At 43.4% G+C, this 16,371-nt stretch overlaps 1 protein-coding gene across 3 annotated transcripts in view; it reads left to right on the forward strand.

The window, feature by feature from the left end:
- myo5b (myosin VB) overlaps positions 1-16,371 on the forward strand; it is a 91,261-nt gene that overhangs the window by 64,612 nt on the left and 10,278 nt on the right. For all 3 annotated transcript variants that reach the window (XM_036977479.1, XM_036977481.1, XM_036977480.1), the window contains exons 17-28: positions 238-324; positions 1,163-1,274; positions 1,622-1,833; positions 2,026-2,182; positions 2,631-2,870; positions 3,131-3,367; positions 4,047-4,140; positions 10,142-10,275; positions 10,369-10,488; positions 10,608-10,742; positions 10,891-10,953; positions 15,687-15,932. In XM_036977479.1, the coding sequence (XP_036833374.1) occupies positions 238-324; positions 1,163-1,274; positions 1,622-1,833; positions 2,026-2,182; positions 2,631-2,870; positions 3,131-3,367; positions 4,047-4,140; positions 10,142-10,275; positions 10,369-10,488; positions 10,608-10,742; positions 10,891-10,953; positions 15,687-15,932 (1,837 nt within the window). The remainder of the gene's footprint in view (positions 1-237; positions 325-1,162; positions 1,275-1,621; positions 1,834-2,025; positions 2,183-2,630; positions 2,871-3,130; positions 3,368-4,046; positions 4,141-10,141; positions 10,276-10,368; positions 10,489-10,607; positions 10,743-10,890; positions 10,954-15,686; positions 15,933-16,371) is intronic.

Here is a 16,371-nt window from a genome sequence, read left to right on the forward strand (position 1 = left end):
GGCAGCACCTAGCTGACTAGCATTAACCACCTCTCAATGCTTCTGTCTTCTGCCTAGTGGAGATGTGTACAATACTGAAAGGGAAGCTTAAGCTCAGGTACAGTAGGGAGAGGGAAATAGCCTTTACCTGTGTATATGTATGGTAATTAACCCTACTCCCAGAATGCTGTGTTTCCATTGTGATGGGGAATTTAAAAAAAAAAACTTTGTGTTCTTTTGTCCCTCTCTCTGTTGCAGGTTTGACTCTAGGAGAGCTGTGCAGCAACTGAGGGCATGTGGAGTCCTGGAGACCATCCGCATCAGTGCTGCTGGGTACCCATCAAGGTAAGATTGCTTCTCACACACAGAGCACTACCGTTACACGGGTGGCCATGTTGTCAGCTGTGTGCAATAGATAGTGGAAGCACAGAAATTGATTGTGGTCCTGTGTGGGTTAGTTGGTAGAGCATTGCGCTTTGCAACGCCAAGGGGCGAGGGTTTGATACCCGCTGGGACCATCCATATAAAAAAATTATGCGCGCAAGGCTGTCTGTCACTTTGGATAAAAATGTCTGCTAAATGGCTTATTATTATTATTATTATTATTATTATTATTATATATATTGTAATAGAATGGGATTGTTATGTGACTCCTGGTGATGTAATGGGCATGTCACTTCCGTAATTTGTGCTGCCTGGACGGAGGCTCTTCCTCTGTCTGTTTTTATTGCTCCATCATTGAGCTTTCTCGGTCGTCCTAAGCAGGGAGGAAATTGAATTCCGTCTCCCCTGAGGTACGTGCTTCCCTGAGGGAGAACAGCAGGAGAGCAATTCACCACAGAGCACGAAAACCCTCTTAATAACAATTTGATTCCGTTACACAGCATAAAACAGATTGCACTTTCTCACGCAGTACTTTGTCTTATGCAGTCTTACTGTTTCAAGTCTAGAGGACTGACACTAGTCCTGACCTGCTCATGGTTGCAAACTAAAAAGAAACTAGAGATTAACAATAATCATGCCTTTATGTTGTGTGGAAGTGGTAAGGGCATTTTTTTACAATTTTGTTTTGTTCAAAATAATACAAATGGTTTCCTTTTTCATGGATTAAAATATGCCTGTTTCAGATTTGGGCTGTGTGTGTGTTTTGACTTGCATCTCAGCCAATCCTATGTGATTCCAGGTGGACGTACCCAGACTTCTTCAACAGATACAGAGTCCTCATGAAGAAGTCAGATATGACCGTAGGAGACAAGAAACTGGTGTGTAGGAACCTACTAGAGACCCTGGTCAAGGTAAGAAATATTTCCGCCCTATTTCCGGTTAACTTTTCCGGTATTGAGAGACAACAGGTTTTGAATATATGAACCTGGGGGAAGGGGGATGTAGAAAGGCAGGTCATGAGTTTCAGTCCTAATGGACAAACCCCGTTGTGTTCTCAGTGGAGAATTCAGCATACACAGCCTGAGATGAATCATGTAATTAATACATTATTCAAGGAATATCATTTGAATGCGCCTTGGACAGTATGTCATGGATTCCTTGTGTTTGATAACATCCACTTAACTAGCTGCCTTGATGCTCAGTTGATCGAGCTGAAGTTCCATTTAACTGAATGAATGAATGACTGGTCCCTCACCAGGACCCAGACAAGTTCCAGTTTGGTAAGACCAAGATCTTCTTTCGGGCGGGCCAAGTGGCCTACCTGGAGAAGCTGAGGGCAGACAAGTTCCGCTCCGCCTGCATCAAGATCCAGAAGACAGTGCGACGCTGGCTACAGATGGTCCGCTACAAGAAGATACGCAAGTCTGCCATCACCTTGCAGAGATTTGGCCGCGGTTACATGGCCCGCAGGTGAGAGGAGAAGCACAACGTTCTGCTAGACTAACAAAGTAGCTGGTCAATTCAGAATTCTTCCCACGAGGGAACTTCTTGATAAATCACACTACAAGGGTCGTGAACAAGTTTAAAAAAATGTTTTAATCAATATCGGTGCCAGTGTTGTAACTACTTTCCGTGTCCTCCTCCTTTTGCTGTCTTTCTCAGGTATGCGGAGCGGCTGCGTCTAACCCGCGCTGCTGTTATCTGTCAGAAGCAGTATCGTATGGTCCGAGAGCGGACGGCCTATCTGAGGGTGAGACAGGCTGTTGTCACCATCCAGGCCTTTACCAGGGGCATGTTCACCCGCAGGATCTTCCAGGAGGTACTACAACCACAACACTCTACCTGTTATGTCACTGGTTTACCTTTGACCTTTTTTATCCTGGATTTTGTATACACTCTCACTTGTTCCCAATCCCGCACTGTATTCATGTTGAAGATATCCGTGGTTAGATCTCTCTTAGATCTCTATCAGGAGTAAAGAGTACCCTGGGAAGATGCCTCAGTCTTGGACTTGTTGTCCTGTTTGTGTGAGTGGAAAATTGGAGACAAAGTGCTCGGATTTGAAATGGAATGTGATCAGGCGGGCCTCGCATAAATGCTGCCTGCTATTGCGCGTTCTCGGATACTCTAGATTCCCTTTGGATTTAGTACTCTAGAATATCCCCCTACTGGGAAATCTAGTTAACTGCATATTTCTCATCACATTGTACAGTATAATAAATGGTTCCTTGTCCCTGATCTCTACCGCCCCTCTCCCCCCACCCCAGTTCCTTCTGCATCACAAAGCCATGATCATCCAGAAGCATGTCCGAGGCTGGCTCACCAGGAGGAAGTTCAAGGTGGCACGGAACGCCGCCATCACCATCCAGTGTGCCTACCGCCGCATGCGAGCCAAGCGGGAGCTGAAACAGCTGAAGATTGAGGCGAGGTCCGCTCAACATCTGAAGAAGCTCAACACGGGCATGGAGAACAAGATCGTCCAACTGCAGAGGAAGATGGATGACCAGGTACAGTCAATGATGTATGGTTCTGACCCAGGCAACTTTTTATAGGAGTACACTGACCTGTAACGCTAGTAGCCTACAATGAGTGCCATAATACAAAGACGGGTCAATGAAAGGTCAATATTTCCCTTTGCAATCATTTTGGCACAGAAGGTTTTTTGGCTAGTCTAGACTGCAAGTTATGTTAAAAAGGGATTGATTTGAAAGTGATGTGACGTCCCATAGCAGTAACAGAGCTCTCTCTCTCCTGTCCCACTGTTTAGACCAAAGATCTGAAGACTCAGAATGAGCAACTGGTGGTGGCCAAAGCCTCCCTGGGCTCAGAGGTGAACAAGCTGCAGAAGGAGCTGGAGACCATGCGCAGTCGTCAGGGAGACGGCAGTCAGCTGACCTCTCTGAAGGATGAGCTGGAGAAGCTGAGGGCGGAGCTCCAGGAAGCACATGCCCGCAGGAAGAAGCTGGAGGAGGAGCACAGCAACGAGAAGATGAGATTTGAACAGGTGAGCTGTCAATCACTGAAGAGGAGAAGTTCATTTTCCTTTACCTTGTATGTTCTCCAAAGCCCTAATGTTGACAGAATAAAACTTTCTGTTTGAAACCCGTGGGTGAAAACAGTCATCAGTTGCCCGAGTAACTACAGAAGATGCTGGTAGCAGCGGTTTTACTGAATTTTTGTTCTTTAGAGTCAAGTTACTGAACATCTGATTCTCCAACAATCTCAATGTGGATTTAACTGTATGTGTCAGTGGTCTTCTACTGACCTGAAAGTGATATCATGCATAAATTTTTGTATTGTTTTGACCACCTGACTTAATCTGACTTAAAGATCATTGTTAAGTAGATTGGCCTCAGGCTTTCTCAGTGGTAATAGACACCCATCTTTGGCCCTTTTGATTCAGTTTGTAACAATGCAAGAATTGTCCCTGGCTCTCTAGCTCCGTCTGACATCACTATGAGAGCCTCACACGTAGGATCGACAGATTTATAGTCACTTAAAGAGAAACCGGGAAACAAAACAACTAAATAGACCTTTTGCTCACTTGTAGAGAGTAAGTAGCATCTATCGTCTGAAGTAGAAAATTGAAATCGATAAAAGAAAATGCATTGCTCTTGAACGGCCACCATGCTCTTTCTGATGTCTCTATTGCTTTCATTAATGCTCTTGTTCTTTTTCCTTAGAGAGTGGAGGAGCTGGAGAGGGAGAATTCCCTGCTGAAGAGTGAAAAGGAGAAGATGAACCAAAGGATTCTGCACCACTCCAAGAGCACAGAAGGTAAATGCTTTTTAGATCTCATACACCACTAAGACGTAAACGATAGCACTATTACAGTGATATATGAGTGGTTGAAGGTGAAACTGTAGTCACAGTGAGCCCTGCATTCTGCCTGACCTGAGGGGAGGGACGGCTTGTTTCCCCACACAAAAGGGGTTTCTGTGGAAGTAGGACAAGAGGCAGAAACCGCATCAAGTTACACGGCAGCAGTAATGTGAGACTTTTTTTTATATATATAAACCTGAGACTGAAATCAGCCCTTGTTTAGCACTGGGTTCACGTGGAAAAGTATTCGTTTTGGAATATGTACCTTTTATGTGAATCAATCAATTTGTTAAATCCATTCTTCAATGGACTTCTCTTTGTCAATAAGAAGTCACTTCTAGTTTACATCATCACCTCTGAACATGACCACTGCCTTTATACCATGTGCAGTACTTCAAACGGGATGCTTCATCACCGAGCAGTTAAAAGGAAATCATTTTACATAATATGACACCAGCCATGACCCACATCTGACTTACTGAATACCGTATCCACTCTTTTCTGGTGAAAATGTCAGTAGTTATTGAAGAGTTGTATTGGCCAAATCTGCTCTCTTTATCCGCAGTGTTACTGTAGGGTTCTCTCGGGGCCCCTTGGGATGAGCGATATCACAATGTACTGTAACATTACTGTGTTTTTCTTTTCTACTGCCGGTTAGAGCAGCATGTTGTCCAGGCTGGGGTAATAACCCATGTTTATGGAGCTAGGGATATTACAGACCAGAGAGCCCCTGTTATTTATCTATTACATTATTACAGTAGCAACATACTATGATCCCAGTGGTGCTGCCTTCATATTCATTCCCTTGTAATAACAGAGTATGACATGGTCCTCCTAGGATCCGTGGGCATGAGAAGAGACAATAAACGAGTTATCAGGCAACTTTCATGTTTTCATCCTCCCTAGGACCAGTTTTTCCAACGGTTTCTTTTTAAACCATACAACCTGATGAAAAAACAATTACAAATCTGGGGGCCTCCTGAGTGGCGCTGCATCGCAGTGCTAGCTGTGCCACTAGAGATCCTGGTTTGAGTCCAGGCTCTGTCACAGCCGGCCGTGACCAGGAGACCCATGGGGCGGGGCACAATTGCCCCAGTGTCGTACGGGGTAGGGGAGGGTTTTTGCCGGACAGGGATGTTCTTGTCCCATCGTGCGCTAGCGACTCCTGTGGCGGGCGGGCGCAATGCACGCTGACACAGTCGCCAGGTGCACAGTGTTTCCTCCGACACATTGATGCGGCTGGCTTCCGGGTTAAGCGGGCATTGTGTCAAGAAGCAGTGCGGTTTGGTTGGGTTGTGTTTCGGAGGACGCACTTCTCTCGACCTTCGCCTCTCCAGAGTCCGTACTGGAGTTGCAGCGTTGGGACAAGACTAACTACCAATTGGATACCACGAAATTGGGGAGAAAAAAAGGGGTAAAATTGAAATAAATAAAAAAGATAAAATCTGGTCCCATAGCCTAAATAAAATGTATGTATTATTTGTCATAACCAGAGTTTTACCTGGTGTGGTTAGCCTACCAGATCATGAAAAACTATCCCCCCCATCACTCACCTCTAAAATAACCATAAAATATTACAAATGAAAAAATATATTATATTTGTATGAATTACTATCTCAAAATTTTGACTTGCGTAGTTTCACTTGTTTATCTCAATTTTTTTTACTTACATATCTAACCATTTTGGGACCGTAGGCCTATCAAAAAATATATACCGTGCCTTCGGAAAGTACCCCTCAACTTTTTCCACATTCTATTACGTTACGGACTTATTCTAAAAGGGATTCATTTAAAAAAATATATATATCCTCAGCAATCTACACACAATACCCCATAATGACAAAGCGAAAACAAGTTTTTAGAAATGATTGCAAATCAATTAAAAATAAACAGAAATACCTTGTTTACATAAGTATTCAGACCCTTTGCTATGAGACTCGAAATTGAGCTCAGGCGCATCCTGTTTCCATTGATCATCATTGATGTTTCTACAACTTGATTGAAGTCCACCTGTGGTAAATTCGATAGATTAGACATGATTTGGAAAGGCACACACCTGTCTACACAAGGTCCCACAGTTGACAGTGCATGTCAGAGCAAAAACCAAGCCATGAGGTCGAACAAATTGTCCGTAGAGATCCGAGACAGGTTTGTGTCGAGGTACAGATCTGGGGAAGGGTACAAAACATTTCTGCAGCATTGAAGGTCCGCAAGAACATAATGCCCCCCATCATTCTTAAATGGAAGGCGTTTGGAACCACCAAGACACTTCCTAGAGCTGGCCGCCCGGCCAAACTGAACAATCGGGGGAGAAGGACCCGATGGTTACTCTGACAGAGCTCTATAATTCCTCTGTGGAGATGGGAGAACCTTCCAGAAGGACAACCATCTCTGCAGCACTCCACCAATCAGGCCTTTATGGTAGAGTGGCCACGGAAGCCACTCTTTAGTAAAAGGCCTGCTTGGAGTTTGCCAAAATGCACCTAAAGGACACTCATAGTATGAGAAACAAGATTCTCTGGTCTGATGAAACCAAGATTGAACTCTTTGGCCAGGAAACCTGGCACCATCCCTACGGTGAAGCATGGTGGTGGCAGCATCATGCTGTGGGGATGTTTTTCAGGGACAGGGAGACTAGGCAGGATCGAGGGGAAGATGAATGGAGCAAAGTACAGCAAGGTCCTTGATGAGAACCTGCTCAGGACCTCAGACTGGGTGTAAGGTTCAAACTTCCAGCAGGACAACGACCTTAAGCACACAGCCAAGACAACGCAGGAGTGACTTCGGGACAATTCTCTGAGACCTGAAAATAGGTGTGCAGCAACTCACCCCATCCAACCTGACAGAGCTTGAGAGGATCTGCAGAGAAGAATGCGAGAAACTCCCCAAATAAAGATGTGCCAAACTTGTAGCATCATACCCAAGAAGACTCGAGGCTGTAATCACTGCCAAATGTGCTTCAACAAAGTACTGACTAAAGGGTCTGAATACTTATGTAAATGTGTTATTTCCGTTTTAGCAAGGGAGAAAAAACGATTTAATCAATTTTAGAAGAAGTGTTGTAGTGACTGTAAGTGACTGTAACCTAACAAAATGTGGATAAAGTCAAGGGGTCTGAATACTTTCGTGTGTGTGTGTATATATACAGTGGGGCAAAAAAGTATTTAGTCAGCCACCAATTGTGCAAGTTCTCCCACTTAAAAAGATGAGAGAGGCCTGTAATTTTCATCATAGGTACACTTCAACTATGACAGACAGAATGAGAAAAAAAATACAGAAAATCACATTGTAGGATTTTTTTATGAATTTATTTAAAAATTATGGTGGAAAATAAGTATTTGGTCACCTACAAACAAGCAAGATTTCTGGCTCTCACAGACCTGTAACTTCTTCTTTGAGGCTCCTCTGTCCTCCACTCGTTACCTGTATTAATGGCACCTGTTTGAACTTGTTATCAGTATAAAAGACACCTGTCCACAACCTCAAACAGTCACACTCCAAACTCCACTATGGCCAAGACCAAAGAGCTGTCAAAGGACACCAGAAACAACATTGTAGACCTGCACCAGGCTGGGAAGACTGAATCTGCAATAGGTAAGCAGCTTGGTTTGAAGAAATCAACTGTGGGAGCAAATGTTAGGAAATGGAAGACATACAAGACCACTGATAATCTCCCTCGATCTGGGGCTCCACGCAAGATCTCACCCCGTGGGGTCAAAATGATCACAAGAACGGTGAGCAAAAATCCCAGAACCACACGGGGGGGACCTAGTGAATGACCTGCAGAGAGCTGGGACCAAAGTAACAAAGCCTACCATCAGTAACACACTACGCCGCCAGGGACTCAAATCCTGCAGTGCCAGACGTGTCCCCCTGCTTAAGCCAGTACATGTCCAGGCCCGTCTGAAGTTTGCTAGAGAGCATTTGGATGATCCAGAAGAAGATTGGGAGAATGTCATATGGTCAGATGAAACCAAAATGTAACTTTTTGGTAAAAACTCAACTCGTCGTGTTTGGAGGACAAAGAATGCTGAGTTGCATCCAAAGAACACCATACCTACTATGAAGCATGGGGGTGGAAACATCATGCTTTGGGGCTGTTTTTCTGCAAAGGGACCAGGACGACTGATCCGTGTAAAGGAAAGAATGAATGGGGCCATGTATCGTGAGATTTTGAGTGAAAACCTCCTTCCATCAGCAAGGGCAGTGAAGATAAAACGTGGCTGGGTCTTTCAGCATGACAATGATCCCAAACACACCCGGGCAACGAAGGAGTGGCTTCGTAAGAAGCATTTCAAGGTCCTGGAGTGGCCTAGCCAGTCTCCAGATCTCAACCCCATAGAAAATCTTTGGAGGGAGTTGAAAGTCCGTGTTGCCCAGCAACATCCCCAAAACATCACTGCTCTAGAGGAGATCTGCATGATCAACTTTTGTTATTGACCAAATACTTATTTTCCACCATAATTTGCAAATAAATTCATAAAAAATCCTGCAGTGTGATTTTCGGAATTTTTTTTCTCATTTTGTCTGTCTTAGTTGAAGTGTACCTATGATGAAAATTACAGGCCTCTCATCTTTTTAAGTGGGAGAACTTGCACAATTGGTGGCTGATTAAATACTTTTTTGCCCCACTGTGTATGTATGTATGTATGTATGTATGTACATACATACATACACACACACACACACACACACACACACACACACACACACACACACACACACATATGTGTGTATATATATACAGTGGGGCAACTGTGTGTGTGTGTGTGTATATATATATATATATATATATATATATATATATATATATATATATATATATTACATTACACACACTGCGCAAATGGGCTTCCATTGTTTTTCTTGGCTCAGTGCAGCCGGCAGGCAGCGACTACTGTGACAATTTCAGAGTGTAACAGGGTGTTAACTGCAATTTCAGTTGTTCGGTTCTAAATATCAGAGTAAGAACTCAATGTACACTATGAAAGCTTAAACCAAGTTTATTCACCCCAAAGCATCGAACAGGTAAACATGGTTCCACCAGTGGTGGTATATACACCCCAGTTTGGGTTGGAATCTCCTTCTCTTTAAACATTACATCTCTGTCGCTAGGCAGGAAATTAAGTGACGCGTGCAATAAACTGTTCCTTCTCCCTTAACGTGACCTGACCTCAGCCCCCTTTCTCACTAATCCACAGCTCTCCACCCTTATCAGTGCCTGCCAAGATGTGATTGTTTTTCCTTTACTCAGTACATTCCAAGCTTAATTGTCTCCACCATATACATTCCTCCTACAGATAAGCATTAACTTCTGGTGTAGACCCTAGACTATGGCACCCCTCATGTCTCAATATTTGAAGTTTAGAAATCTAAACCCATCACAGGTAAAAACTCAATAAAACACATCTCAAATATAAGTCTATACATTTCAGCTGTTTCGAAAACATTGCTCTGTAGGAGTGTTAAGCTCAACGAGGTCAACTGCCCTGCTCGGAGGGGGGCGAGTGTAGTGCGTGAAAACTGTCATCTCTTTTCTAGTGTAAAACCAGATGTAATGCTCCAGGCGTGATCATTTCGCAAGTTTACATGACAGTATTGTCTCTCAAAAATCTATGCCTCTCGAAAACCTCTCAAGAATGTCCCTATGCTATCGGCAATGTGAAAACGGTCCAAGATAGAAAAGTTATTTGGAATCATGACAATACAATAACCTATCCCTCAAATGAACATATGAAATGGTGCTATTCCAAGTAACTTAATAAAATCAACATGACATCAAAGACTAGCAATAGATATTCAGTACCTGTAATGGAGAATACTGTATGTAACTTAATGATGGCTTGTTTTCTAGTCACTCAAATGAAGGCTCATCTATAGGAGAGTAATTGAGTAATAGTAAAAGTGGAGACTCGTGAAAGTGATTTGATGTGGACTGGTCGTGTGTGTGTTTCAGACCAGGAGAGCAGTGCATCCCAGAGTGTGGGTCGGGTCCAGGCAGAGCTGGATGAGGAGAGGCAGCGCTACCAGAACCTGCTCAGGGAGTTCTCCAGACTGGAGCAGAGATATGACAACCTACAGGAGGCCAAGGTGCGTGTGTGTATTTGTGTGTGCACATTTGCATGTAGGTGTCCTATGCCAAGCCAGATGTCCAATGGTTCCCTGTCTCCTCTTACCCTTCAGTTTCAGCCTGGCCACAGGAGGAACAATTCTAACCAGAGCAGCCTGGAGTCTGACTCCAATTATCCCTCCATTTCTACCTCGGAGGTGGGAGACACTGACGATGCCATCCAACTCGTAGAGGTAAGTAAGACCTCCTTAACCAGGATTAACCCATTTTATACAGTCTTATACATTCTAATGCAGGCTTACTGTACATAGTTGCTTGGGCTAGGTTTTCACCTGACATTGTTCCCCTGTAGGAGATGGGAGTGGAGAAGGCAGCAATGGACATCGGTGTATTCATGAAGCTGCAGAAGCGTGTTAGGGAGCTGGAACAGGAGAGGAAGAGACTGCAAGTCAACCTGGAAAAGATGGAGGACCAGTCTAAGCGCAAGGTGGGCCCATGTCTCAGTCTAGTGATATGCTCTTGCTTGTTTTTCTATACTTCTAAAATACTTACACAGAAGTTTCTCCCGTTACTCTTTGTCTTGAATACCTTTAAGTTTAATATCCTCAATATTTACTATTAGCCATCTCTCTTAGGGCATTGAGCCAAAGACGACATCAGAGCAAGAGAATGCGGATCTGGCCTACAACAGTCTCAAGGTACAGATCCATCCACCCCCACACAGATACACCAATTAACATGCATACACACAGACAACCACAGTGTACAGTACTATTCAGCAGTGGGATGTCTCTATTTATCGTGTTTCATTTCTTCTTCACTCTGGATGTTCTGGTGTCTTTGGTCTTCCTGCCCTCAGCTTCTCAAGCATATTCAAAAAATGAAATTGTATGTTTACAGGTCGCCACAGAAAGGTAGAGGATCTGATTCATGTTAATTTTGTAGCAACACATTTCCACTGGAATAATAATTGTAATATCCATGACACACAGTTGAAAACAAAAAAACTAAAATATAGCTGCGAGCAGCAATGAATGGGGTTCACAGGGTGAGAGAAAGGACGCACGGGCAGTTGGATGACAAAGCAAAGGTTCATTAGAGGAATATGTTTAAAGTATTTTTTAGCTTATCTGCTCATGTAGATCTATAGGTACAGTGCGGCCATATTTGAATGCAGCAAAAAAAATATGGTTCATGAGAAGTATTTTTTGCATATTAGCCTATGTGCTAATAGTAACAAGAATATGGCAGTTGTTGTACAACTACTAATATGTCTACAACTAATAAAAATGACTTCCAACTACAACTAATAAAACGAAGAACCTAATAATATAGACAGTGCATTCGGAAACTATTCAGACCCCTTGACTTTTTCCACATTTTGTTATATTACAGCATTATTCTAAATGTGTTTTTTTTATCATCAATCAACACACAATACCCCATAATGACAAAGCGAAAACATTTTTTTTTTTTTTATGTTTGCAAATGTATTACAGATAAATAAAAAAAAAGATACCTTGTTTGCATGAGTATTCAGACCCTTTGCTATGACACTCAAAATTTTGCTCAGGTGCAACCTGTTTCCATTGATCATCCTTGATGTTTCTATGACTAGATTGGAGTCCACCTGTGGTAAATTCAATTGATTGTACATGATTTGGAAAGGCACACACCTGTCTATATAATGTCCCACAGTTGACAGTGCATGTCAGAGCAAAAACCAAGCTATGAGGTTGAAGGAATTGTCCGTAGAGATCCGAGACAGGATTATGTCGAGGCACAGATCTGGGGAAGGGTACCAAAACATTTCTGAAGCATTGAAGGTCCCCAAGAACACAGTGGCCTCTATCAATTAAATGGAAGAAATTTGGAACCACCAAGACTCTTCCTAGAGCTGTCCGCCGGGCCAAACTGAGCAATCGGGGGAGAAGGTCCTTGGTCAGAGAGGTGGCCAAAAACCTGATCGTCACTCTGACAGAGTTCCTCTGTGGAGAAGGTAGAACCTTCCAGAAGGACAACCATCTCTGCAGCACCAATCAGGCCTTTATGGTAGAGTGGCCAGGCGGAAGCCAATCCTCAGTAAAAGGCACATGACAGCCCGCTTGGAGTTTGCCAAAAGGCACCGAAAGAACTCTGACAATGAGAAACCAGATTCTTTGGTCTGATGGAACCAAGATTTAACTATTTTTCCTGAATGCAAAGCGTCACGTTTGGAGGAAACCTGGCACCATCCATACGGTGAATCATGGTGGTGGCAGCATCATGCTGAGGGATGTTTTTCAGCGGCAGGGACTTTGGGACTAGTCAGGATCGAGGGAAAGATGAACAGAGTACAGAGAGAGCCTTGATGAAAAAGGTTAACCTTCCAACAAGACAACTCTAAGCACACAGTCAAGACAAACCAGGAGTTGCTTCAGGACAATGTCCTTGAGTGGCCCAGCCAGAGCCCGGACTTGAACCTGATCTAACATCTCTGAAGAGACCTGAAAATAGCTGTGCAGCGACGCTCTCCTCTCAACCTGATCGAGCTTGAGAGGATCTGCAGAAAAGAATGGGAGAAACTCCTCAAATACAGGTGTGCCAAGCTTGTAGCATCATACCCAAGAAGACCCGAGGCTGTAATCATTGCCAAATGTGCTTCAACAAAGTACTGAGTAAAGGGTCTGAATACTTATGTCAAATCAAATGTATTTATATAGCCCTTTTTACATCAGCTTATATATCAAAGTGCTGTACAGAAACCCAGCCTAAAACCCCAAACGGCAAGCAATGCCGATGTAGAAGCACAGTGGCTAGGAAAAACTCCCTAGAAAGGCCAAAACCTTTCTAGGGAGATTATTACAGAACATGGCCAAGATGTTCAAATGTTCATAAATAACCAGCATGGTCAAATAATAATAATCACAATAGTTGTCGAGGGTGCAACAAGTCAGCACCTCAGGAGTAAATGTCAGTTGGCTTTTCATAGCCGATCATTGAGAGTATCTCTACCGCTCCTGCTGTCTCTAGAGAGTTGAAAACAGCAGGTCTCTGGGACAGGTAGCACGTCCGGTGAACAGGTCAGGGTTCCATATCGGCAGGCAGAACAGTTGAAACTGGAGCAGCAGCATGGCCAGGTGGACTGGGGACCGCAAGGAGTCATCATGCCAGGTAGTCCTGAGGCATGGTCCTAGAGCTCAGGTCCTCCAAGAGAGAGAAAGAAAGAAAGAGAGAATTAGAGAGAGCATACTTAAATTCCCACAGGACACCAGATAAGACAGGAGAAATACTCCAGATATAACAGACTGACCCTAGCCCCCCGACACAAACTACTGCAGCATAAATACCGGAGGCTGAGACAGGAGGGGTCAGGAGACACTGTGGCCCCATCCGATGATACCCCCGGACAGGGCCAAACACGCAGGATATAACCCCAGCCACTTTGCCAAAGCACAGCCCCCACACCACTAGAGGGATATCTTCAACCACCAACTTACCATCCTGAGACAAGGCCGAGTATAGCCCACAAAGATCTCCGCCACGGCAGAACCCAAGGGGTTGTAAATGTGATATATCAATTTTTTTTAATGTTATTTTATAAAACCTGTTTTTGCTTTGTCATTGTGGGGTATTGTGTGTAGATAGGGGGGGAAACAATTTAATCAATTTTAGTGGATAGTGGAACCAGCGCGCCTGACACTGATGATCATACCACGCTCAGTCGCTTAGTTCAGTTGAACAGTAACTGAATGCCTCAATGCCCGTCTGCCTGCTTTATATAGCAAGCCACGGCCATGTGACTCCTGTCTGTAGGAGCGATCCATTTTTGTCGACGGGATGGTGTAACTAATAAACTGGCCAATGAGTGTATGTCTAATTTGGGTCTAAGGAGTTTCCAATTTTATGAAGAGGGGTCACTCGTGAAATTTGGAGTGAATCTGACTTGTATTTCATGAAGATTTGTTTTATTATTATTTTAACCAGCCTTACATATTCAAAGTGAATTGTTAATAGTTTTCTTATTCTTTAAGATATCAATGCCAAACTTAATATGGTTCATCATGGTAATGTCTTTGACCCTAACAAGTTTCAAGTTGATATGCCATTGTGGGGTGGATTTACAAAGGATTTGAATGGACATGTGAAATCACATTTCCTGATTTGTCAATACCTCAGTCTTCTCTTAACCAATCCCTTTTCTCAAACTAAGTTAATACCATGAGCCTACATACCGCACTTGGTGTTATTTGGACTTATGGTTCATGAGAATAATTTTCCAAGATGGAGGAGAATTTCTTCTGTATGAGGGAAAACACCTACATACAAACTTTTCAGTCACTAGGTCAAACGGAGCGGTGGAAAGTGGTAAAAAGTGGAAAGAGGTCAAAGGTGAGACTGTTAATAACAGCGATAGGCCAATTTGTGGGTGCCATTATTTTTTACCAAGTTACTCATTGGCTCTGTGCGCCAAATTTTTCAAAAGTTACCAATCTATGCTTGAGTTATTTGACCATGTAGAACATGTAAAAATAAGAATTAAGACAATAACAATAGGTATTCACAGATTTGCTGTGAACCCCTAAAAACAGATTTCTGCTCATTTGCCGATCTCTATGGGCTTGCTTCTTGCACCTTGGGTAATAGGATGGAATCAATATCATGCCAAATATATTCACAAATGTAAATCACCATCCACAAACACGTTTTGATTCATAACTGCAGATGTGCAGGTCTTTTCCATGGGCCGTAAGTAAAATAACTGCCATAACTTTTTGTGTTTATCGTGCGTAGAAAACGATTTGTAGTCGTAGAAACAAAGTTTATCGCATTGATGCTGTTGACCCGGATCACTGGTTGCTGCAGAAAAAGACGAGGTCAAAGGGGGTGAGTGTAACCGGTGTGAAATGGCTAGCTAGTTAGCGGTGTGCGCTTTTAACATTTCATTCTGTGACGTCACTCGCTCTGAGACTTTGAAGTAGTTGGTTCCCTTGCCCTGCAAGGGCCGCGGCTTTTGTGGAGCGATGGGTAACGATACTTCGAGGGTTACTGTTGTCAACGTGTCCAGAGGGTCCCTGGTTCAAGCCCAGGTTGGGACGAGGAGAGGGACGGAAACAATACTGTAATAAAGTCTGATCCCATATCCTACACCTCCCCTCTACCTTTTGCATGCCTGTCCTGGGGAAACGGTTAGAGGCTTCAGGAATACTAATGTCTCCTTAATGCTCATTGTCTGTGCAACATGAGGCAGCGGATGGATTATAATCACTTACAATGTATGACATAGCACCACTAAATGTGAAGGATATCACACTGGCCAGCTAATTCAACTATTTGGGTTCTTCCTTACATTGAGCCTTGGCATTTCATTACTTTTATTACCAACGATTACCAAAATTAAATGTTAGATTGCCGATAAATCTCTTTGAACTTTGGCCTTGTTTTTCCACAGAGACAGGAGCTGGAATCTGAGAACAAGAAGCTGAAGAATGACCTAAACGAGCTGAGGAAGGCCATCGCTGACCGCGCCTCCAAGAACAGCTCCTCCAATGAGCTTCAGGACGGCTACAACCTGTTGCTGGGCCAGCTCAAGGCAGCCAATGAGGAGCTGGATGTGCGTAAGGAGGAGGTCCTTATCCTCAGGAGTCAGATTGTCACTGCAGCCCAGCAGAAAGAGAAGGACACAACCAATCACATTGTAAGTCACCAAACTGGGAGCTGAAAGTTGACATGGCTTCATTTGTCCAATGGGAAGTGTTTATTGTCCAGTTTATATGGCCCTATTGGTTAATCAAAAGGTCATCTACACATTAAACTGGTACCAAGAACCTTCAAATTAGTCTTGTGAGGCTTGCGTTCCAGGGCAAAACAGAGAACACCATGTTCATGAGTCTCAGCATGTCATGCATATCTATAGTTTAAGCAGATGGATTTTGATGGGGATGTTTTTATGTTAATTAGATTTCCACTGGGGCTATAGGCCAAGGGTTGAAAGAATGTTCCACAGCTTGTCTCCACGACTTCACAGCAAGTTGTTAGTGGCCCTAGTTATCCGAATTGCCCATATATATATTTATTTATTTATTTATTTATTTATTTATTTATAGCAAAGAAGCAATAAAATAGCCTTTTATCGA

The sequence above is a fragment of the Oncorhynchus mykiss genome, chromosome 5, assembly GCF_013265735.2.
Source record: "Oncorhynchus mykiss isolate Arlee chromosome 5, USDA_OmykA_1.1, whole genome shotgun sequence".
NCBI classification, from domain to species: domain Eukaryota; kingdom Metazoa; phylum Chordata; class Actinopteri; order Salmoniformes; family Salmonidae; genus Oncorhynchus; species Oncorhynchus mykiss.